Source organism: Staurois parvus, unplaced genomic scaffold (genome assembly GCF_062004578.1).
Source record: "Staurois parvus isolate SC_StPar_1 unplaced genomic scaffold, SC_StPar_1.0 ptg000322l, whole genome shotgun sequence".
NCBI classification, from domain to species: domain Eukaryota; kingdom Metazoa; phylum Chordata; class Amphibia; order Anura; family Ranidae; genus Staurois; species Staurois parvus.
This window is the reverse complement of record NW_028318118.1, coordinates 333,040-359,308: the sequence shown is the minus strand read 5'-3', so window position 1 is coordinate 359,308 and position 26,269 is coordinate 333,040. Positions and strand designations below refer to the sequence as shown.

Genomic DNA, 26,269 nt, shown 5'->3' with positions numbered 1-26,269 from the left:
CCCCGGACCCTGCATTCACTATATCAGGTCTCCCAGGACCCTGCATTCACTATATCCGGTCTCCCCGGACCCTGCATTCACTATATCTGGTCTCCCCAGACCCTGCATTCACTATATCTGGTCTCCCCGGACCCTGCACTCACTATATCTGGTCTCCCCAGACTCTGCATTCACTATATCTGGTCTCCCCAGACCCTGCATTCACTATATGGACATTTGGAGGAAGGCTCTAGAGCAGGGGTGGGCAAACTTTTTGACTTGAGGGCCGCAATGGGTTCATATATTGGACCCAGGGGCCGGACCAAGAGTAGATGAATGATGTGTATGTGTCATCCATAGTAAGTATAGTAATATTCCCCCATAGTAAGCATAGTAATTAATACCCCATATAGTAATTCATCCCGCATATAGTAATTCATCCCCCATAGTAATTCATCCCCCATATAGTAATTCATCCCCCATATAGTAATTCATCCCCCATAGTAATTCATCCCCCATAATAATTCATCCCCCATAGTAATTCATCCCCCATATAGTAATTCATCCCCCATAGTAATTCATCCCCCATAGTAATTCATCCCCCATATAGTAATTCATCCCCCATAGTAATTCATCCCCCATATAGTAATTCATCCCCCATAGTAATTCATCCCCCATATAGTAATTCATCCCCCATAGTAATTCATCCCCCATAGTAATTCATCCCCCCTAGTAATTCATCCCCCATATAGTAATTCATCCCCCCTATAGTAATTCATCCCCCCTATAGTAATTCATCCCCCATAGTAATTCATCCCCCCTATAGTAATTCATCCCCCCTATAGTAATTCATCCCCCATATTAAGTCCCCAAGTCCCCCCTGTGTCAATTCACTTACCTTTGCTCCGCGCGTTCCTCTCGCCGTGTTCCCGCGCCGCTCCGGTGTAGCATGAAAATCTGTCTCCTATGAGGATCTGTCCCCCTCGACGTATCTGCGCATGTGCCAGTTTCAGGCATTAGCAGCCGATCGGCGATCTCCGGCACATGCGCAGATACGTCGAGGGGGACAGATCCTCATAGGAGACAGATTTTCACGCTACACCGGTCTTCAGGGCGGACTGTGAGAGGAGCCTAGCGGGAGCCTAGTGGGAGCCTAGCTCCGCGGGCCGGATTAAAAGGTCCGCCGGGCTGTATACGGCCCGCGGGCCGTAGTTTGCCCATTGCTGCTCTAGAGGCAATGGGTGGATCTGAGGATCGGCTGACTGCACTCTAGAAGGATCCTAGCCAATCCCCAAAAAGAGGTTGGCAACGGGCTGGACTACCAAAAGTGTCGGAGCCTGCTCAGTTGCAGGAGAGTTGGAGAGAGTTCAGATGGAAGATGTGAGGCTGAAGGAAGGAGGCTACAAGGAGGCCCAGTGGGCAGTGGTATGGGGCCTACATGCAGGCCTGGAATCGGAAATAAGGAAAACTCAGACCTCTCTGGCTCCCTGAGAGAGGACTACCTGTATGGCAGGGAAGGAGGGGCCCAGCTGTCAGGCCTGGTAGCAGCAGCCAACAAGCAAGCGGTATAGGTGGTGATCTGAGTGAGTACACCTGCACCCCCTGGGCGGATAGGGGAAGGAACACTCTGGTGGGAAACCAGATTAGCCACCTACCAGTGACTATCTATTTCTTAATGGGGCAGGAAATGGATCCCCTGTTCAGGGATACCTCCAAATTGCTGGGTGAAGAGGAGAAGTTCATCCAGGGTCTGGGGTGGTACACTAAGGAGACGCTGGCTAGCTCTCTAACAGAGACTGCTATAGAGGCTTGTAAATAGATCCAGGAAGTTGTCCTCAGTTCATCGGCACCATTGGGCATCCTGTACACCCCTAACCCTATCCCAGGGAAAATCCCCCTAAATATAACAAAACCAAAGCTCAAAAACTGATTTCTGATTCTGGATGCTTTTATGGCCGTGTGTGATGCCTGGCTGTGCATGACTATAGGGGGACTCAAGTCTTCTAGCGACGGGGTAATGCTACACAATTAATGTAGAAAATGCAAATTGCTAAATACCTTTTCTCATCAATAGTATAGAGCAGTCTTGTGACTTCTATCAGTGTCCAGCTGAGCACTGGTTAAAGCTTGTAGGAGGAGTTTTTATTTTGCTGTGATTCTGCTATGAGGCTGCATAACCTTTGGAAGGTGCTAATTGGCCTTTTGCTGCTCACATGCACCTCCCAAAGAAAAAAAAAATACCTCTAGCAATACACACCAAACTGAGCATGTACAGAGTGTTTCCTAGAGCTCTGTTCTATTAGCAGATGGACTGGGGACAGTAGAAGAAGGGGAGGATCAGAGAAGGCAGGATAAAACAGCCTTTTTACACAATGCAGAGGATTAACCCCACAGTGAATATAACAAGTAAACTTTACTGCATATACAGACTGATTTTACTGTTGTGGGTTTAGTAACACTTTAGTAACGCTTTAAATCTTACGTTATTGCTAAAACCAGTAATAATCGAATGCAGAGGCAATTATTTAATATAATAAACAGTAGATACACACATATATATATATATAGTCTTACAGATACAACTGGCCCTTTGAAGGCAACCATAATGCTAATGCGGCCCGTGATGAGATTGAAATGTAATGGGACGCCCTTGCTTTACACCATCGCAGGAAGTTGTATTTTGTCTTATGAGAAATTTTCTTAACTCCTCTAGTAACCTATTCATTTTTCGATATGAGACTAGCATGCAAAAAAACCCAAAAAAAACAATAATTCGTCCGATATTCTCATCGTGTATATAAGTTTTAGGCTGCTTTCACACTGATCCGCGGCAATAACGTGGCAAAAACACATATGTGTTTTTACAGTGTTTTTGCCTAGTTTTTATCATGTTTGCAGTGCAATTTTAACATGGCATGTAACTAGAAAAACGTACCAAAAATGAACCACTGGTGCAATTTTGATGCATTTTTTCCGTGTTTTACATTGATTTCAATGGGGAAGTGCATTTTTGATGCATTTTTTCCACGTTTTACATTGATTTCAATGGGGCGGTGTATTTTTGATGTATTTTTGCAGTTTTTTACATTGATTTCAATGGGGAGGTGCATTTGTGATGCATTTTTCCGTGTTTTACATTGATTTCAATGGGGATGTGCATTTGTGATGCATTTTTTCCGTGTTTTACCTTGATTTCAATGGGGAAGTGCATTTTTGATGCATTTTTTCCGTGTTTTACATTGATTTCAATGGGGAGGTGTATTTTTGATGTATTTTTGCCATTTTTTACATGGATTTCAATGGGGAGGTGCATTTGTGATGCATTTTTCCGTGTTTTACATTGATTTCAATGGGGAGGTGCATTTGTGGTGCATTTTTTCCGTGTTTTACATTGATTTCAATGGGGAAGTGCATTTTTGATGCATTTTTTCCGTGTTTTACATTGATTTCAATGGGGAGGTGTATTTTTGATGTATTTTTGCCGTTTTTTACATTGATTTAAATGGGGAGGTGCATTTGTGATGCATTTTTTCCGTGTTTTACATTGATTTCAATGGAGAGGTGCATTTTTGATGTATTTTTGCCGTTTTTTACCGCACCAAACCTGCACCAAAAATGCAGCAAGCAGGACTTTGAAAAACGTACCTGACCAGTAACTGATCAGTATGAAGAGTTCCTTAGGAATACATAGTCACATGTTTATTTTGTTTTAAATCAGCCAACCTTGACTCATAGACTTGCAACAAGAGAAAGGAATAGTAAAATATAGTTAATGTACAACATTTCTAATAGGAAGCAGAGCCAGCATTTCTAAAGGGCAAATGTATAAACACAGCCATAGGCTTTCTTGAACTGGACTGGAAATGCAGACACTTTTTGACCCGAATTTCTTGTATGCCCCTTGCAGGTAGCCATCAACTCCATTATTCCTTCACGGGGGTCTCCAATCCAGTGCCTGGACTGCCTGTGTTTTCTATTGTCCAGTACTTGGATGACCAGATGACAACCATTTACAGCAGCAACACCAGTGCAACTCGACCTGGGGTTCCATGGATGGACAGTGGAGATCTGGAAAACTGGGCAGATACTTTGTATGAAGACAAAGACTGGTGGAAGATGGTGTTCAAACACAATATCAAGACAGCCATGAGTCGATTTAACCAGACTGGAGGTTAGAGTGATCTATCTACAGTATCTTCTATTACCTATCTATCTATCTATCTATCTATCTATCTATCTATCTATCTATCTATCTTTCCTGACAGACACTCTTTAGAGAAGCTTTCTCCTGGTCTTCTCCCCAGGTTTCCATATCTGCCAGCTGATGTACGGATGCGAGCTGAGGCATGATAACAGTTCTAGGCTGTATTATCGATATGGCTACGATGGCAGAGATTTTCTCACACTGGATACTGAGAGATGGGTATTTGAGCCCAGCGTATACGAAGCTCAGATTAGCACGCAGCGATGGAACTCCGCAGAGGATGGGGCAGGTCAGAGATGGAAATATATTCTGGAAATGAGGTGTGTGGAATTACTGAAGAAATACTTTGATTATGGAAGAAGAGAGCTGGAGAGGAGAGGTGAGATCATAAGGCAACAAGACTTAGCACAATGTCAGCATATGTAAATTTTAACAATGAACATCTTTTATTTGCTACTTCTAAATATGTTAAAGCCTAAGTTTAGTCAAAACTTAAAAAAAGAAAAAAAATCAGCACAAGGGATGGTGCTTACAGTCAATGCAAAGTGTCCTTTGTCCTGATGGCTGTGGTTTTAGCTAAAATCTAAGGCTATCTGTGATGGAGGACAAGCAGATGAATGAGAGGTCTGTCTCCTCCATTCATAGAGTGCATTTAATTGATGTAAGCTTTAGCAGGGCTTCTATGAATGGAGGGGGGGGGGGCTAGTATTGACATAAGAGCAGCAGAAGATTACAGCAGTATACGGACATTTTGCATTGACGGAGGTGAAGGAAATTCTGAAAAATTGACATGTTGGGGGTACTTGAGGACTGAGGTTGGGAACCACTGCTCTTCCTCCTCTGCTCTTTAAAACTGCTTCATAATATTCTGAATTTTGACTATTAGCTTTTGCATATTTCTAAGGTGCTGAGCCTGTGCACTCTTAATGTTTTGTTTTACAATATGCAGAACTAATCATTCTATATTCCACATTTTTGAACTTAGTAAAACTTCAAATGAGAAAAATAAATCTTGTGAGATGATAACTTCCCATACTGTCTGCCTGTGCTGAGTGTTAGGTGAGATTGTTCCCAACTATTTGTGTAGACTACAGAACAACTTCTCTATGTGATGGAAAACAGGGAGAAGTTTTCTCTATTCCTAACCATACTTCCTGTCCTAGGGTGACTACGCTGCTACTCCATAGATTCAGTACAGTGAGTGTTGTCACCCTCGGACAGGAAGTGTGTTACTGGCAGGATTACCTGGTGGTAATAAAGAACCTGAAAAAAGAAAACAACTGCAAACATCACATCTGAAGGCAGCTAAACTACATTATATAATATTTTTGTTCTTGGGTTTATGCCCCTTCACTTTTTTCCTTGAAACCCCTCCACGACGATGATTGAGCCCATAATGTTTCTATTTTACATGTATTTGATGTTTATTAAGGGATTGTTAGCGTTTAAAAAAAATAATTGTATGTATTATTAATTTAGAAGGCTTATATATTCATTCTGATAAAGACTGCAGGCATTATGAGCAGTCTATTGTTAACTATTAGCAAATTACGTAGATTGTCTCCAGTTTTACCTGGACAATCCCATTGAGGCTCCAATGGCCAGTTCTCTTTGCATTACATATAGAAATATTTGTCCTTTGAGGGTACAGTAACCGGTATGGGTCATTTTCAGCCAACTATTCACCTAAAAGTAGAATTAGAATGAATTTAGAATTTTTTAAAGAACAGTTGCAGATGATTATTATTCTAAAACTGGTCTTGCCCGTTTAGTTTCTCCACAGGTAAAGATTTCGTCTCAGGAATTAGGCGATGTCACAAACCTTCACTGTCGGGTCTACGGGTTCTACCCGCAGGAGGTGGATGTGAAATGGGTGAAGAATGGGAAAGATGTGGTCCACCTACTTGAGTCTACGCCTATCCTGCCGAATAATGATGGCACGTACCAGTTCATAGTCTCCATAAAAGTGACACCAAAAGATGGCAGTACCTACTCCTGTCACATCGATCATTGTATTCTTGTAGAGGAACTTATTGTACCATGGGGTGAGCATGAACCATACAAATAATTTAATATTCAGAATAAGTGAGCGCTTAAAACAATTAATAAAAAACAATTAATAACAATTAGGGAGCGGCTACAAGCGGTGTGACGTCACGCCGACCGGCGCCACGAGGGCCCCGGCGGCCATCTATTTACATATCCATTGCATGGTCAGTATCCTTCCTGCCTCTGCCTGTATATATTGTGTGTTTTTGGGAATAAACACCCCTTGCCTATAAGGTATCACACTATTTTGGCCTCCTTTGTTCTTTGGGCTCTGGTGGGAGTCCTTTACATCTGCAGAGCGGCCTCTTCTATGTGTGGAATACACTATCAGGTGACGGAGGGCTTTCTGTGACCAGATCTGACCAGATCCATATGAGGACCCTGGAATATCAGCTTTTAATGCGCTTTTGAATTGCACATTTGGTGAGTGCGCAATTTTTACCTTTTATCACCTCATCCACGAATCCAGGGATTGGAGCTCTTAAGGACTCTCTTGGATTCTGAGCACGCTATGGACTAGATTCATCGTTTAGTCACCGTTTTAGTCACTGTTTTGCACTTTAATAGCACTTTTATTGATTGATTTATATTGTATGTTTACCTAAGCATATATATATTTATTCATTTAATTAGCGCTGCACCTCTCCCTTGTATGCATACAAATAATTTGTTCGTGTACACACATGCATATATTAGGAGACTGCCTCTCTGGTTTAATTATAATGTTACCAGAGGTTTAATTTATAGTTGAGCTTGACCCACATTTTCACACTCGGTCCCATAAAATTTCCCTTAATGGCCATTGAAGTGGTTTTATATGTCGGAGGATTGAAGTCAGGCAGGGGAGTAGCTCACAAGTCAAGGCATATATATACAATTTTACAATATTTATTTTATGTACTTATATAGCGCCATCAATTTATGTAGCACTTTACATATATATTGTACATTCATATTGGTCCCTAACTCTCAAGGGGTGTACAATCTAAAGTCCCTAACATACATTCATATACTAGGGACAATTTAGACTGGAGCCAATTAACCTACCAGCATATCTTTGGAATGTAGGAGGAAACAGAGTGCCTGGAGGAAACCAACACAGGCAGAACATGCAAGCTCCAGGCAGGTGGTGCCATGGTTGAAATTCGAATGAGCGACCCTAGTATTGCCAGGTGTAAGTGCTAACCATTTAGCCACTGTTCTGCCCAATACAATATACAATAGGTACAAATATTCAAACATGTCATATCACATCAAGCATAATACAACAGGTATTCACTCCATTGTTAAAACCAACCAACAAAAATACATGCATGTATATAGGTATAGTGAGCACCACTAAAGTCATATAGTGGCTGATGTTCAGAAATACAACATACAAATAGGAATTTAGTACCCAAAATGGAATAATGGGAAGGATAGCTGAGCCAGGCCCTGGTGAAAAGAGAGAAGAGGAGAAAAAACCCAATATTTTAGGGGTGAGAGAACTCCCTTACTCAAGAACCTCCTAACAGGATAAGCACCTACCGTATTTGCCGGCGTATAAGACGACTTTTTGACCCTTGAAAATCTTCTCAAAAGTTGGGGGTCGTCTTATACGCCGGTACACATGTTAGGGGGGCTGCGGCATTAAGTACAGGGGTTTGCAGGGGCTGACGTCTCTTACCTGGATCCAGTCCCACGACGATCCGGTCCAGGAAGCGCGGCGTCTCCTTCAGTTCGGCCACTGGATGTTCGTGCGGCTGCGCGGCTCCGCCTCCTCACCGGTGATTGGCCGCCAGAACTGTAGCTCAGGAAAGGCACACAGGCGGCCAATCACCGGCGAGGGGGCGGAGCCGAGCGGCCCCGCGAAAATTGAGTGCCAGAGCAGCAGGTAAGTGCTCTGTGTAGAGGTGCTGCTGCAACCACATATGCTGGCTGCAGCAGCACCATACGAGAACAGGGTCAGCAAGTCTCAGTGGGAGGAATAGTGCCCCATCATTGGTGTCACTGATACCAATGATGGGGCACTATTCCTCCCACTGATACCAACGATGGGGCACTATTCCTCCCACTGACACCAACGATGGGGCACTATTCCTCCCCCCCACTGACACCAACGATGGGGCACTATTCCCCCCCCCCCACTGACACCAACGATGGGGCACTATTCCTCCCCCCACTGACACCAATGATGGGGCACTATTCCACCCCTCACTGACACCAATGATGGCACACCATTCCTCCCACTGACACCAATGATGGGGCACTATTCCTGCCACTGATACCAATGATGGGGCACTATTCCTGCCACTGACACCAATGATGGGGCACTATTCCTCCCACTGATACCAATGATGGGGCACCTATTTCCCCCACTGATACCAATGATGGGGCACTATTCCTCCCACTGATGCCAATGATGGGGCACCATTCCTGCCACTGATACCAATGATGGGGCACCTATTCCCCCCACTGATACCAATGATGGGGCACTATTCCTCCCACTGATACCAATGATGGGGCACTATTCCTCCCACTGACATCAATGATGGGGCACTATTCCTCCCACTGACACCAATGACGGGGCACTATTCCTCCCACTGACATCAATGATGGGGCACTATTCCTCCCACTGGTGTGCATTGGAAGAGGGGTAGTCTTATACGGCGAGTATAGCCCAAACACTACATTTTAGCAGGAAAAGTAGGGGGGTCGTCTTATACGCCCAGTCGTCTTATACGCCGGCAAATACGGTAAGTATATGTTCCATATATACAATGGCTGCTACTAGCAACTACTTCCCCCAGCCAGCCACATCACTTCCGGTTTCTGTTTCTGGGAGTGACATCACTTCTGGTTGTACTCTGCTCCCAAGGTTTGCCAACCAAAGCATGGCTGGATCATGTGCCAACTGGCTTGTGCTAAGGCAAGATGGCATGGGAGCGGGGTGTAGCCTAGCTTGACTAAGAACAGCAAAAGTGAACAGATGCATGTAGTGTAGTACAAATAATGATTGTCAAGAACTCTGATGGGGACGTTTCAGTATTAGCTTCCAAACAGTGGCTTGTTGAAGATTCACAGTCTTGATTCACACCCTCTACAGCCTTTGAAACTAGATGCCACATTCATCCCGCAACCCAAGGCTTAGTGTCTTTACTAGACTCCTGTCTTTTGAGTTTTTCCACCACCAAGGCCCCTTCTTTTTGCACATGTTGGGAATCAAACCTCGCACTTTGCTGTCCCCTGAGGACTGGCATGCAATATGGGAGACACTATTTCACCGTTTGTGTAATGTAGTGGCCCTGGAAAACTCACACAAGGTTCTGTTAAGGTGGTATTACACCCCAGCAATTGCAAGAGAAATGGCACAACATTTTGTGGACTGATGAAAGTAAGATTGTTCTTTTTGGGTCTAGTGGCCAGAGACAGTTTGTCAGACGACCCCCAAACACTGAATTCAAGCCACAGTACACTGTGCAGACAGTGAAGCATGGTGGTGCAAGCATCATGATATGGGGATGTTTCTCATACTACGGTGTTGGGCCTATTTATCGCATACCAGGGATCATGGATCAGTTTGGATACATCAGAATACTTGAAGAGGTCATGCTGCCTTATGCTGAAGAGGAAATGCCCTTGAAATGGGTGTTCCAACAAGACAACAACCCCAAACACACCAGTAAACGTGCAACATCTTGGTTCCAGACCAACAAGATTGACGTTATGGAGTGGCCAACCCAATCCCCGGATCTTAATCCAATAGAAAACTTGTGGGGTGACATCAAAAATGCAGTTTCTGAGGCAAAACCAAGAAATAGAGGAGAACTGTGGAATGTAGTCCAATCATCCTGGGCTGGAATACCTGTTCACAGGGGCCAGAAGTTGGGTGACTCCATGCAACACAGATGTACAGCAGTTCTCAGAAACAGTGCGACTACAACCAAATATTCATTAAGTGATTCAAAGGAAAGCAAAATCTTCAAACATTTTTCAGTTTATATATTGAATGTCTGAGTTTGTAAAGAAGAATACAAACACTGCTATTTTTTTGAACCGTCTAATATTCACTTTTCTTCAATTTTTTTAGAGGAACAACACAAATTTTATGTATTTTTCTTCATGTTTTGATTTGGAATAGAATGTGTAGTGTTCCCAATGCATTTGTGTGGATGGAAATAAAAGCTATGAGAAGGATTTTGAGCTTTATTCACTTTTTTCAACACACTGCTATTATTTTGAACACAACTGTATGTATTTCTGAACATCAGCCATTATATGACTTTAGTGGTGCTCACTATACCTGTTTAAATGCATGTATTTTTGTTGGTTGGCAATAACAGTGCAATAAACAGTGGCATCCCTAGCCAGGTGCAGGGGGTGCACGCTGCATCGGGTGACACCTATCGCACGAGGTAACACCAGACCCGCTCTACAAAAAGGTAAGTTTTAAAGCAAGCCGACGATCCCCACATGATGGACTGGATCTGCGGATTGAGCATAATGGATTGGAGTTTGATCCATTCTGCGGGGATCGTTGGAGGGATGACACCAAGTGTTACCGCACCGGGTGATACCAACCCTAGGGATGTCCCTGGCAATGAATACCTATGCTGCTTGATATGATATGATATACCTGGATATTTGTACCTTTTGTATGCTTATACCTAATTCAAATTTATTGTCAAATTATTTTTGTTATGTGGTACTTACTCTATATATTTTAAACTATTGGACTAACAGATTGATACACTGTGGAGGGGCTTACGCACCCTGAAAAATAATCTATTGTTGGTTGCTAAATGATGTAGATAATAGTGGTGTGCAGACAGGGCCATGGATAAGGTTGGTACCACCAATCCTCTTGTACAGGGCCCAGGCCAGCAGGGGGGCTCAGGCAGATAGGTGAATTGGATATAGGCAGGGAGGGTGATCAGCATGGGGGGGGGCAGCTACTGGAACCAATCCCCTGTATGGCTCTCTTCTCTCTGATTTTAACTGCTACAGAGAGAGAGCTATACAGGGGATTGGTTCCAGTGTTTGCCCTACCCCCAACTGCACCCATCACCCTCCCTGTGCACCATACAGTTGCAAGAAAAAGTATGTGAACCCCTTGGGATTACGTGGAGTTTTGCATGAATTGGGCATAAAATGTGCTCTGAACCTCATCTAAGTCACAACAATAGAAGAACACAGTCTGCTGAACATAATACTACACAAACATTAGATGTTGCCATGGTTTAGTTGCACATAACATGTAAACATTCACAGTGCAGGGAGGAAAAAGTATGTGAACCTTTGGACTTAATAACTGGTTGACCCTCCCTTGGCAGCAATAACCTCAACCAAACATTTCCTGTAGTTGCAGATCAGACCTGCACAACGATCTGGAGTAATTTTGGACCACTCCCCTTTACAAAACTGTTTCAGTGTAGCAGTATTCTTGGGATGTCTGGTGTGAATCGCTCTCTTAAGGTCATGCCACAGCATTTCAATCGGGTTGAGGTCAGGACTCTGACTGGGCCACTCCAGAAGGCGTATTCTGTGCTGTTGCAGCCATTGTTTTGTTGAATTACTTGTATGCTTTGGGTCATTGTCCTGTTGCATCACCCATCCTCTGCGGAGCTTCAGTTGGCGGACAGATGTTCGTACGTTTTCCTGCAAAATGTCTTGATAAACTCTGGAATTCATTTTCCCATCAATGACAACAATCCGTCCAGGCCCTGAGGCAGCAAAGCAGCCCAAAACCATGATGCTCCCTCCGCCATGTTTTACAGTGGGGATCAGGTTTTGATGTTGGTGTGCTGTGCCTTTTTTTCTCCACACATAGTGTTGTGTGTTCTTCCCAAACAACTCAATCTTGGTTTCATCTGTCCACAGTATATTTTGCCAGTAGTGCTGTGGAACATCCAGGTGCTCTTTTGCAAACTTCAAACGTGCTGCAATATTCTTTTTGGACAGCATTGGCTTCCTCCGTGGTGTCTTCCCATGTACTCCATTCTTGTTTAATGTTTTCTTTATTGTAGATGTGTCAACAAAAATGTTAGCATGTGCCAGAGATTTCTGTAGGTCTTTAGCTGACACTCTGGGATTCTTCTTTACCTCATGCAGCATTCTGCGCTGTGCTCTTGCAGTCATTTTTACAGGACGACCACACCTAGGGAGAGTAGCAACAGTGCTAAACTTTCTCCATTTGTAGACAGTCTGTTTTACCGTGGACACATGAACATCAAGGCTTTTGGAGATACTTTTGTAACCCTTTCCAGCTTCATGCAAGTCAACAATTCTTGATCGTAGGTCTTCTGAGAGCTCTTTTCTGCGAGGCATGGTTCACATCAGACAGTGCTTCTTAAAACCAGTAAACCCAAAACAGGTGTGTGTTTTTTAAGGGCAGGACAGCTGTCAGCAACACATCCAATATCATCACACTGATTGGAGTCAAGGTTGGCTCACTCCTGGCTCCCATTAGCTATGGGAGAAGTCATTAAGTTAGGGCCTCACATACATTTTCCTCCCTGCACTGTGAATGTTTACATGTTATGTGCAATTAAACCATGGCAACATCTAATGTTTGTGTAGTATTATGTTCAGCAGACTGTGTTCTTCTATTGTTGTGACTTAGATGAGGTTCAGAGCACATTTTATGCCCAGTTCATGCAAAACTCCACGTAATCCCAAGGGGTTCACATACTTTTTCTTGCAACTGTACCTTTCCCCTTGTTGCCCAGGCCCCCAGTGTGCTCCTTTCCATGCCACCGGCAGCTGCAAGCACACAATAAGAACCTTCAGGATGTGGGGGGAAGAGTCCAGTAAATATATTAAATTTACCAGCCCCTTTCCTGAATGAACACAATGAGTGATCAATACCGACCACTCACTGTGTTCATTCATAACTGAAGCATAGTAAACTGAGCTTTTTGGGGGGAGGGGGGGCAGTCAGGTTGGCTGTATGGGGCCCATGGTTTATAACAGCAGCCCTGTGTGCAGACCTTTACTGCTAATTACACAGATTCTAGTCCGAACCAGGGGCGGACTGAGAACTCATGGGGCCCCCGGGCAATAGGGGATCATGGGGCCCAAAAAAGCCTATGAAAGGTAATAGGGGCATCTAATGGGGTCCCCTACTGACCCTGGGCCCTTGGGCAGTGCCCGAATGGTCAGTCCGTCCCTGGTCCGAACCTACCTGAGCAATCCAGCCAGGAAGCTGTCAAGGCACAAAGCCAATCATAAGCAGCTGAGGCATTCCCTGCCCCGCAGCCACACGTATACAAGCGGTGTGCATACGTGTAGCTGCAAGGTGGGAAATGCTTGAGCAGCTTATGATTTACTTTGTGCAGTGAAAGGTTTCAGGTAGAATAGCTAAAGTGGGTATGGAATAAGATCTGTCTGAGCTCATCCCTGGTTGTCATGTTAAGTGCAGCATGCTAAGTAATATGTAGGTGTATCACTTCCAGATATTACCTGTCATAGTGGTCACAGTACTGACAATGCCTTCATCTGATCTTCGCCCCAGATGGACAGACCAGACCTACCTTTATTTAGGTATCATCCAGGGTCACCCCCTACTTCTTGGACAAAGATGTGGGCTCAGAGATGACACAATTATGTTAATCCTGGTGCCTGTGTAGGTCTTGGTTGTGTTTTCAAATGCAAGAAATGGGTCAGCCCCTGCTGCAGCCTCTCATCTTGTGACTTGCACTCTGATCACTGGGAAGAGAGGAGACTGAGGAAATGCTTCCGTCTGCCTGCAGCAGACTAATGACACCATCTCAGTCTAGGCAAAGTCACTCACTGGAGCTCAAAGAAGGCTTTTTAATGATAAAAGTTGGAGCTTACCTGAAAAATGGTACTGCTTATTGTGGCATACCAGGATTTTATTCTTGCAAAGTTTATAAAAGGGTCCACTTTAAATATTATCCTTTTACTGTCAACCTTTATGGGAAAAATTCCCAGCTTTAGGATTTGTTCACTAATAAAACATACAGTGGGGATCGAAAGTTTGGGCACCCCAGCTAAAAATTTGTATTAATGTGCATAAAGAAGCCAAGGAAAGATGGAAAAATCTCCAAAAGGCATCAAATTACAGATTAGACATTCTTATAATATGTCAACAAAAGTTAGATTTTATTTCCATCATTTACACTTTCAAAATAACAGAAAACAAAAAAATGGCGTCTGCAAAAGTTTGGGCACCCTGCAGAGTTAATATCTTGTACTGCCCCCTTTGGCAAGTATCACAGCTTGTAAACGCTTTTTGTAGCCAGCCAAGAGTCTTTCAATTCTTGTTTGAGGTATCTTTGCCCATTCTTCCTTACAAAAGTCTTCCAGTTCTTTGAGATTTCTGGGCTGTCTGTCACACACTGCTCTTTTAAGGTCTATCCATAGATTTTCAATTATGTTGAGGTCAGGAGATTGTGAAGGCCATGGCAAAACCTTCAGTTTACACCTCTTGATGTAATCCCCCGTGGATTTCGAGGTGTGTTTAGGATCATTATCCATTTGTAGAAGCCAGCCTCTCTTTAACTTCAGCTTTTTCACAGATGGCATCAAGTTACCATCCAAAATTTGCTGAAATTTTATTGAATCCATTTTTCCTTCTACTCGTGAGATGTTCCCTGTGCCACTGGCTGCAACACAACCCCAAAGCATGATTGATCCAACCCCATGCTTAACAGTTGGACAGAGGTTCTTTTCATTAAATTCTGTGCCCCTTCTCCAAACGTACCTTTGCTCATTCCGGCCAAAAAGTTCAATTTTAACCTTATCGGTCCACAGAACTTGTTTCCAAAATGCATCAGGCTTGTCTATATGTTCATTTGCAAAGTTCAAATTATGATTTTTGTGGTGAGGACGTAGAAGAGGTTTTCTTCTGATGACTCTTCCATGAAGACTATATGTGTACAAGTATCTCTTTATAGTGGAATGGTGTACCACAACTCCAGTGTCTGCCAGATCTTTCTGGAGGGATCGTGTAGTCAAACGTGGGTTTTGAATTGTTTTTCTCACAATCCTGCGAGCTGTTCTGTCTGATATTTTTCTTGGTCTTCCAGATCTTGCTTTAACTTCCACTGTTCCTGATGACTGCCATTTCTTAATTACATTCCGAACAGAGGATATTGACATCTGAAAACGCTTTGCTATCTTCTTATAGCCTTCTCCAGCTTTGTGAGCGTCAACTATTTTCAGTTTCAGTTTTCTAGACAACTGCTTAGAAGAACCTATGGTGCTGATTGTTGGGGCAAGGTCAGATGAGTCTGGGCATTTAAAACCTTTGAGATTGACATCACCTGGTCTTCCCAGACGATGATTGAGAACAATCCATGACACTGGCAGGTCTCAGCTTTGCAAAGGGGGCAGTGCATGCTATAAATTCTGCAGGGTGCCCAAACTTTTGCAGACGCCATTTTTTTGTTTTCTGTTATTTTGAAAGTGTAAATGATGGAAATAAAATCTAACATCTTTATGCATTTCTATGGTCAGTTTATCTATGCAGTCCTTGTCTTTCTTTTGGACCAATAAATTTTCATTTTAAACGGTATCACACCATCCTGGCTTTTTTCTTGGGACCCTGCTGAGTCCATTACTTGCAGAGTCTCTTAGGGGACAGCTGAGGGGTGTCTTAGTGTGGCAACACACGATCCATAAAGAAGATTCTTTGGATGGACTGCTGCACTTAGATGATGACCTGATCCGTTCATGAGACAACTGCGTATGGATATCGGGATACCATCTATATGCATATTTGAATTATGCATCTGGTGAGTGCATGATTCAATCATTCTGATCACCGGAAGACGCACGTTTTTTCAGTCACCGTTTGATGTTTAAGGACTATCATTGCTTTTATGCACAGTTTCTAGCACTTTGTCACCACTTCATATATATATGGTTTATTATTATATTGTATTCTAGCGCTGCGCCCTTCTCTTTTGTATGTCTTTTTAAGTCTTTTGGTACTTATTGGCGCATAGCAGCTTCTCCATCTAGCGCTCACTTTTATCTTTATTTCCTGATTTGTTTTATTACCTATTAAGTTGTAGCAGCTGGATTATATTTTACTTTGCCTTATTAATTCAATTTAATATAATAATGGCAGATATCTTTGATATTAGATCAATGAGGTCCATCATATCAGATGATGTATTTTCCACACCCATTGAACAATTTGATTTGAAAGGTTTATTCGTTCACCTAAAAAATCTTACCTCTGCTGAAATTAGAACGTTATGGGATATATCATTCTTGGACAGATATGTCAAAGAAAAAATGGTCCCGAGATCCCTGCGTTGGGATGTACCTCCGGAACATGAGGACATTAATAGTTCAGCCGAATGGTTTCAATTTTTCAACAATTCTGGTATTGAATTATTGAAATTTCTTATATCCAGAAAGAAAAAGAAACTTTCCTACCTGGATATAGAGATCAATAAACTTAAAGAACAACTTACATCACATAAAGATAAAGACGAATATAAGTCAGAGTCAGATCGATTAAAAACATATATGGAACATTTAGAAAATGAACAAAGAGTCAAAAAACAAAAGAAGTATGCTAGGGATGTAAAAGATTATCAGGATGATTATGTTTTTAGATGGCAAAAGGATGAGGTTAATACACCTGTTCCACCTACACCTCTTATTACTCCTTCAAACAAACCTTCTAAATTTCCTCGCAACAATAGAGGTTATCCATCTAAACATAATAAAAGTAATAACAATTACTATGAAACACCTGTGAAACAGCGCATTGAATTCAATGTACCTACATCAAATAGGTACGATACTTTGAACCCTATGGCTGATTATAACATAGGCTCACGAAGCAATAATTGGCACCCTAATTGGCAACAGCACAGGGATAATTATTATCCAAGGCCACATTATTATAATGGTGATAACTATTACCAACACCATTACAAACCTTACATCCCAGGGAATAAAAGAAAAAATGGTCGTAATTTTAAAAAACCTGGTTTTAAAAAACCTGGCTTTAGACCTTACTATGAGCAATCTAGAACCCCACAAACTGGCCCCTCTCATTCCGGCAATCAGAATAACGAGGGCAAACAGACACAGCAGCCTTTTTTAGGCCCAGGACGGGCACAAAAAAGGAGCGCCCACGGAGAGGAAAAAGAGGAGGCCAGAGGGTCAATAAACTCCAAAAAAAGAAAGATGTAAATGAATTAGGCATTTTTAATCTTAGTAACACAGAATTATCACCAGATGAACTTAACCTTCTTGGTAAAGGCCTCAAATATGCACCCACAGCTCCTTTGAGTAAATTTCAAACTTACATTGATATTAGGAAATATGTCAGAAAATTAACTCTTAAAAAGTATTTTTTGACCAATCCTATTGTACGTAATGACCCTCCAAACACTAGCATTCATTCTCATTTGAGAAATGCTTCGTTGTTTAATCCTCCCGTGCAATCATTGACTTATATCAATGCCTTCCGTGATACAGTCTTAAAGGACCTTAGCACACTGGAAGTAAAGAAAGCGAGAACCAATGTAGCCTGTAAGAAAGCTATGGATACCTTGTTGGAAAATAAAGATTTGGTGATTAGACCAGCAGACAAGGGGGGAGGTGTCGTGGTCTTATCTAAAATTGATTATATTAACGAGGTTAATAATATCTTAAGTGATAATGACACCTATTCTCTTTTGTCAAAAAATCCACTTCACTCATATAAAAAATTATTGAAAACTATTTTAAACAAAGGTTATGATAATAAGATCATAAATAAAAAAGAGAAAGATTTTTTATGCCCCTCTGCACCGAAATTACCCATACTCTACATTTTACCTAAAATACATAAGAGCATGACCAATCCTCCGGGAAGACCGATCATCAGTGGCATTGGTTCACTAGGTTCTAGAGCAGGTGAATACATCGATCATTTTTTGCAACCTCTAGTCACTGGCACCCCCTCATATTTACGCGATACAAAACAGGTCTTACAGGACATTAATAACATCAGCATCAAATGTGGTACTTTTTTAGTGACTGCTGATGTCACATCTTTGTACACTAATATTGACCACTTAGATGGTATGGAAGCAGTGAAGTTTTACCTTGAGGATTTTAATGGGATGCCGAGTTTACAGAAGGATTTTATTCTTGAGTTGTTGCAATTCACGATGACCAAGAACTACTTTTGGTTTAATAACCAGTTTTATTTACAGACTAAGGGGGTTGCAATGGGAGCGAAGTTTGCTCCCAGCCTGGCCAATCTCTTCATGTCTAGGTGGGAGGAAGACATGATATATGGAAGAGATTGGCCAGAGCTTTTGTTTTATAGACGATATATCGACGATATATTTTTAATTTGGAACGGTGAGGAACAAGCGTTACTGAATTTTTTTGACACTTTGAATTTTAACACACTTAACATTAATGTCAGGGATCACGGCCCATGGAGCCGCGATCGCGGCTCCGTCCCTCGCGCATGCGCGGTGGCGGCAGATCGCGCCGGGACACAGGCACCAGGGCCCGGCGAGCCGCGGCTGACAGGACGCCGCGCATGCGCAGTAGGAGCCGCGGGCGCGCCTCAGGCGTCCAATGACAGCCGGGGGCGCGTCCTAGCCGGCCAATGACAGTGCAGGGCGCACTATTTAAAGATGCCCTGCACTGTCACAAGTTGCCGCAAGGTCTTCCTGTGATCCTGAAGTTCCTGTACCTGCCTGAGACCCTGATTGACCCTGACTACGCTGCCTGCCCCTGTGATTGACCCGGATTGAACCTGACTATTCTGCCTGCCCCTGCGTTTTGACCTGGATTGACCCTGACTATTCTGCCTGCTCCTGCGTTTGACCCGGATTGCCCTGACCATTCTACGGATTGATACCCCCTGCTGACCCTGCGTGTGACCCGACTACTCTTGGCCTACCGATCCTGTACCCCGCTTGCCTCACGGGCTCACGATCAGTTGTTACCCTGCTAGGGCCGTTAGCCACTTCACATCTGGCTCTCCCGGTACCTGTCCCCAAAGGTCTCCTCGGCCGCTGGGGGGCCTGCTCGGAGGTCGTGACCTGGCCCGGGACTGTTTTAAGTCCATCCCCACCATCAGGGGCCCTGGTGAAAGCACAGCCCGGGCTTAGACCCCACGCTCTGAGTAGGTCCGCCAGTTGGCAGCCTGAGGCACCACCGGCGGATCATAACAGTACCTTGCGGCCATGACAGAGCCAGGAAGTGTACCGGCGTCCCTAGAGGATATTTGTCAGCACCTGGCAACCTTGACCCAAGCTTTCCAGAACTTCCACAGTCGCTGCGCCCGACTGGAGAACCGCATGGATTCATTAGCTCCCCTGACTCCCCCTGCGCAGAGTCCTCCACCTGCAGAACCTCCCGCTAACCCGGGATCCGGAGCGGTTGCCACACCCCTAGCTCCCGAACCCCGCGTTCCCCTGCCAGAGCGATTCCGTGGTGACCGGAACCGCTTCCGAGCCTTCCGAAGTGCGTGTACCCTGTACTTTGACTTACAGCCCCGCACGTTCACCACCGAGTCCATCAAGGTGGGGTTTATAGTCTCTCTCCTGCAGGATGAGCCCCAGGATTGGGCTCATCGTCTGATGGAGGGGCACGACCCACATCTTGACTCCGTGACCGAGTTCTTTCGGGCCATGGCCGTCTTGTATGACGACCCTCAGCGGGCTGCATCCGCAGAGACTACCCTATACTCACTGCGGCAGGGCCGCCGGGCAGCCGAGGAATATGCGGCCGACTTTAGACGTTGCATGGGAGACACCAGATGGAACGATGCGGCCTTATGTCACCAGTTCCGCATCGGGCTGTCTGAGTCTCTCAAAGACGAACTCGCACGAGTAGGTCTACCTGACACCCTGGAAAAACTGATCGAATTGGCCATACAAATTGACCGTAGACTAAGGGAACGTCGGCTGGAAAGGAGCAGCCAGGGTCAAAGGGTGGCATGGATTCCGTCCAGAGATACAGCTCCAACCCCAGGGAACCATCCGCGAAGCACGGAAACAGGGGACAACCCGGAACCCATGCAACTGGGATTGGCCCGTTCCCACTTATCGGTCGAGGAACGTCAGAGGAGACTATCACGGAACCTATGTCTGTACTGCGGGGAAGCTGGTCATCAGGTGCGCTCGTGTCCTGCTAAAATGAGTAAGTCCACGCCCGTTTCTCTTACTTTACCGGCAGGAAGGGATGATCAGTCGAGTTACCTGGCCATTCCTGTGTCTTTGCAGCTCCCCGGAGGAACATTGTCGGTGACCGCAATCGTTGACTCAGGAGCCTGTAGTTGCTTCATCGACCTGACCTTTGCCCACCGGCAAAAGATCCCACTCCAGACCAAAGAAAGGGGGTTCAACATCTTCTTGGCAGATGGGTCCCGTATAAAATCAGGGGTGGTGGACCAGGAGACACCACCCATTTTCACCACAATGGCAGACCATCACCAGGAGTTCCTCCGCCTGGATGCCATCGCATCCCCCCTTTTTCCAGTCATTCTGGGGCTCCCTTGGCTGAGGGCCCATAACCCCCAGATTGACTGGGAAAGGGGGACAATTCAATTTCGCTCCCCTTATTGTTTGAGTCACTGCCACGTCACAGGACCCATAGTGCCCCGGTTCCTCCTGTGCTTGGATGGCGACACCAATCTATCCCAGGTTATTCCTCCGGCCTACCACGACTTCTTAGACGTCTTTAGTAAGCGAGGAGCAGATGTTCTCCCTCCGCACCGTTCCTACGACTGCCCCATAGACCTCCTACCCGGATCTGAAATCTCATTCGGCCGTATCTTCCCCTTGTCCGAAACAGAATCGGGTGTGCTGAGGGATTATATTGACGAAAACCTACGGAAGGGATTTATTCGTCCATCCACATCCCCAGCCGGGGCCGGATTATTCTTCGTAGAGAAGAAAGACAAATCGTTACGGCCTTGCATTGACTACCGTGACCTGAACAAAATAACAGTAAAAAATCGTTATCCTTTGCCCCTAGTCCCCGAGCTCCTCCAGAGATTGAGATCCGCAACGATATTTACTAAGTTAGACCTGCGGGGGGCCTATAACCTAGTCCGTATCAGGGAAGGGGATGAGTGGAAGACGGCATTCCGTACGAGATTCGGCCACTATGAATATTTGGTGATGCCGTTCGGGCTCTGTAATGCTCCGGCGACCTTTCAGCACTTTATCAACGATGTTTTTCGTGATTTTCTCGACATTTTCGTGGTGGTCTACTTGGATGACATCCTAATTTTTTCCCCCTCACGGGAGGTTCATCGGGGTCACGTAATACGGGTACTAGAACGGTTGCGTCTACACGGGCTATACGCGAAGGCAGAAAAATGCTGTTTTGAACAGCACGAGATAACGTTCTTGGGACTGGTTCTCTCTTCCGCGGGGGTCGCGATGGATCCCCAGAAGGTCACGGCGATCTTGGATTGGCCAATACCCGCCGACAAAAAAGGGGTACAGCGCTTCATTGGGTTCTCTAACTTTTACAGGAAGTTTATTAGGAACTTCTCCGGTCTGGTCTCCCCAATCACACAACTGACGAAACTAGGGGTCCGCTTTAAGTGGACTCCCGAAGCGCAGACGGCATTTGAAAGACTCAAAGAATTGTTCACCTCTGCTCCCATTCTCTGCCATCCAGATTCTTCCCTCCCATATGTTTTGGAAGTGGACGCCTCCGAAAATGCGGTAGGAGCGGTGTTATCCCAAAGGAATGGTACCAAGGAACTACTGCACCCCGTGGCGTTCTTCTCCAGGAAGTTGACACCAGCGGAACGTAACTATGACATTGGAGATCGGGAGCTTCTGGCCATAAAGACTGCTCTTGAAGAATGGAGGTATTTATTGGAGGGAGCCACGCACCCAATTCTAATATTCACAGATCACAAAAACCTTGAATATTTAAGAACGGCGAAACGACTGAGACCTCGCCAAGCAAGATGGGCCCTTTTCTTTTCTCGATTCTCATTCCATATAACGTACCGACCCGGGTCTAAGAACACTAAACCAGACGCTCTGTCCCGCATGTTCGAGGACCCCGACGACGCTGTGCTGCCGGACACCATCTTGCCTTCTGGGAGTTTCCTCGCTCTACAAACGGAACTTCGCTCCCGGCTTCTCGATGCTTCCGTAGGATTACCAGTTCCGTCTGGGTCACCCCTCCAGAGCCAGGGGGGGCTGTTTTGGAAGGAAAACCGGATCATGGTCCCAGAAGAAGTGCGAACCTTGGTCCTGGGGCACTGCCACGACCATCCCATGGCGGGCCACTTCGGGGTAACGAAAACTCTGGATCTATTACGGCGCTCGTTCTGGTGGCCAGACATGATCAAGGATTGTGAGCATTACGTCCGAACCTGTCCCACCTGTCAAAAGAACAAGCCCTCCAGAACTAGGGCATGGGGACTGTTACGTCCATTGCCCATACCCAAGCGGTCCTGGCAGATGATAGCCATGGATTTCGTGGTCGAACTTCCACCATCCCAGGGCTACACTGCAATAATGGTGGTCGTCGACCGCTTTTCAAAGATGGCACATTTCGTGCCCTTGGAGAAGACCCCATCAGCACCAGAAACGGCACGGATCTTCATCAAGGAAGTGGTGAGGCTTCATGGGGTTCCCGAAGATATAGTGTCCGATCGGGGGGTCCAATTCACCTCCAGATTCTGGAAAGCCTTATGTAAATCGCTGGGAATCAAGCTATCGCTTTCATCCGCCTACCATCCACAGACCAACGGCCAAACTGAGAGGACCAACCAGACGATGGAACAATACTTGCGGTGCTACACGTCTTACCTCCAGGATGACTGGCTGTCGTTGCTGCCTTCCGCGGAATTCTCGTACAATAACTCGAGTCATTCAGCTACGGGTCAATCCCCGTTCTATGCCAATTACGGGTATCATCCCACATTCCTCCCTGACCTTATGCCTGAGAATCCGGTACCGGCATCTCAAGACGTCTTGGAATTCCTTTCAGTCAATAACAAGACAATTCAGGAAGCCATCGCTAAAGCCCAAGAGGACAGTAAACGAGCATTCGACGGTAAGAGAAGAGGAGAATTACTGCTTCGACCAGGAGATCGGGTTTGGCTAGCAACAACCAATTTGAAGATGCTGTGCCCTTCAAGGAAGCTGGGACCCAAGTACATTGGGCCGTTTCCTGTAAAACGAGTCATCAACAGGGTGGCCTACGAGCTCGAGCTTCCGCAGACACTCAGGATACATCCTGTGTTCCATGTGTCCCTCCTGAAGCCATCTAGACCGGATCCCTTCCCGGACCGTGAATCTAGACCTCCCGAGGCAGTCACCATAGGTGACCAGGAGGAATATGAAGTGGAGACTGTCCTCAGTTGCCGAAGGAGGGGAGGCCAGACGCAGTTCCTGATAAAATGGAAGGGGTATGGTCCTGAGGAGAACTCATGGGAACCCGCCCGGAACGTTCACGCGCCCAGGCTCATCCGGGAGTTTTTTCGTGCTCACCCGCGGTGGAGAGATCAGTGGGGCTCCCGGAGGGTGCCCATTGGGGGGGGGCAATGTCAGGGATCACGGCCCATGGAGCCGCGATCGCGGCTCCGTCCCTCGCGCATGCGCGGTGGCGGCAGATCGCGCCGGGACACAGGCACCAGGGCCCGGCGAGCCGCGGCTGACAGGACGCCGCGCATGCGCAGTAGGAGCCGCGGGCGCGCCTCAGGCGTCCAATGACAGCCGGGGGCGCGTCCTAGCCGGCCAATGACAGTGCAGGGCGCACTATTTAAAGATGCCCTGCACTGTCACAAGTTGCCGCAAGGTCTTCCTGTGATCCTGAAGTTCCTGTACCTGCCTGAGACCCTGATTGACCCTGACTACGCTGCCTGCCCCTGTGATTGACCCGGATTGAACCTGACTATTCTGCCTGCCCCTGCGTTTTGACCTGGATTGACCCTGACTATTCTGCCTGCTCCTGCGTTTGACCCGGATTGCCCTGACCATTCTACGGATTGATACCCCCTGCTGACCCTGCGTGTGACCCGACTACTCTTGGCCTACCGATCCTGTACCCCGCTTGCCTCACGGGCTCACGATCAGTTGTTACCCTGCTAGGGCCGTTAGCCACTTCACATCTGGCTCTCCCGGTACCTGTCCCCAAAGGTCTCCTCGGCCGCTGGGGGGCCTGCTCGGAGGTCGTGACCTGGCCCGGGACTGTTTTAAGTCCATCCCCACCATCAGGGGCCCTGGTGAAAGCACAGCCCGGGCTTAGACCCCACGCTCTGAGTAGGTCCGCCAGTTGGCAGCCTGAGGCACCACCGGCGGATCATAACAATTAAGCTCACGTTTGAGTATAGCACAACAAGCATCCATTTTTTGGACTTAACCTTGTTTAATTATGAAGGGAGGATTGTCACTGAAACCTTTTTTAAGGTTACTGACAGAAATAGCTATATCCCCCTTGATAGTTGCCACCATCCAATGTGGTTGAGCAATATACCCAAAAGCCAGTTCCTGAGGATCAGGAGAAATTGTACTGATCAAAATACCTTTCTTCATCAAGCTTCCATCCTCAAGGAATGCTTTTTAGAAAAGGGTTATAATGGGAACAAACTGGATAACACTATTAAGGAGGTTACCCATTTAGAGAGAGACTCTATTTTATATGGGGCTAATAAGCAGAGACAACAGAAAGTATGCCCATTTATAACTGGCTTTTCCATCCAACATAAGGCTGTTTCTAAAATAATTAAGGCAAACTGGAAAATATTAAAAGCCGACCCTGTTTTAACAGATTTTTTGCCTGATAAGCCTGAAATAACATTCAGAAAGGCACCAACATTGCGAGACAAGTTAGCCCCTAATGTGGTCAATCCCCCCACTAGTATTTCCTTTTTCTCAGGGCTTAAAGGATTTTTTCCATGTAACAAATGTATCATTTGTAGATGTAATGGAATTAGAAAGAGGAGTATTGACACTTTCGATTCAGCAGTTACAGGAAGAAGCTATAATATTGATGGCTTCATTACATGCAATAGTAGATTTGTGGTCTACTTATTGCAGTGCCCGTGTAGAAAACAATATATTGGGAGAACTACGAGGAAATTAAAGGACCGTTTGAGAGAGCATGTCAGTAATGTTAAGAAGGGGAACAAGGAACATTCCTTGTCAAAACATTTTCGTTTATTCCATAATAATGACCCCACTTTATTGACTTTTGCTGGTATTGATATAGTTAAAACTCATTGGAGGGGAACTAATAGAAAGAGAACAGTCTCACAAAAAGAATCAAAGTGGATTTATGAATTGGACACTTTTTATCCCAAAAGACATAATGTTGAGTTTGATATCAACAGTTTTATTGATAATAGCTGATTTTGGTTGATTATTTGCATGTGCTATTAATTTACACTTTTATATATTCTTACACAATTTCTTATTATCATTTGATGGGCTCATTATTTTGCATTGTTATCTGTGTGATTTTACACAATTAACGCTTGATACCTTTACATTTTTATCAAGTATTTTATTATCATATTTTAATATTAACCGTAGATACAATGCAACCTTGTATTTACCTGTTTTTTTATATATTAATTTTTTATACATTATTGTTCAATTATGCAATTATGTGGTTCTTGGTCGTTGTGAATATATGCTCGAGTATACAATCTTGTTTATATGGACATTGTTTATTTACATGTATATCTATTTTTAACATATTTGTATATCTTTTGTAATTTGTGTAACTGCATTTATTGTATATTTATACTGGAGACACCTTAGAATTATTTTATTAGCTTTTATGCTTTAACAATTATGGTATATCGATGTTGACTCATCTATATACATGCGTTTATATTATTCTGTTAGGTGTCCTCATTATATATTTTTTGTGTGTTGTTTCCAGCCCTGTATGTATTGTATTTGGCAAACAGCCGTTCACTGCTGATAATATATTCACTGCACAGCTGTGCTTGTATCTGGCATCGTAGTTGTTGGTAATCAAGACCACAACAAAATGGCGCTGGACCGAGATGCGGACATCATAGCGATGTCTGCTCTGCGCATGCGCGGGGACGCCGGGAAAATGGCGGACGCGCTTACA

At 44.9% G+C, this 26,269-nt stretch overlaps 1 protein-coding gene across 1 annotated transcript in view; it reads left to right on the top strand.

The window, feature by feature from the left end:
- The window catches only part of LOC149457370 (zinc-alpha-2-glycoprotein-like), a 36,113-nt gene that overhangs the window by 4,796 nt on the left and 5,048 nt on the right, over window positions 1–26,269 (top strand). Inside the window, exons 2-4 of the mRNA XM_089683818.1 lie at window positions 3,887–4,150; window positions 4,284–4,562; window positions 5,956–6,228. Of these exons, the coding sequence (XP_089539944.1) occupies window positions 3,887–4,150; window positions 4,284–4,562; window positions 5,956–6,228 (816 nt within the window). The remainder of the gene's footprint in view (window positions 1–3,886; window positions 4,151–4,283; window positions 4,563–5,955; window positions 6,229–26,269) is intronic.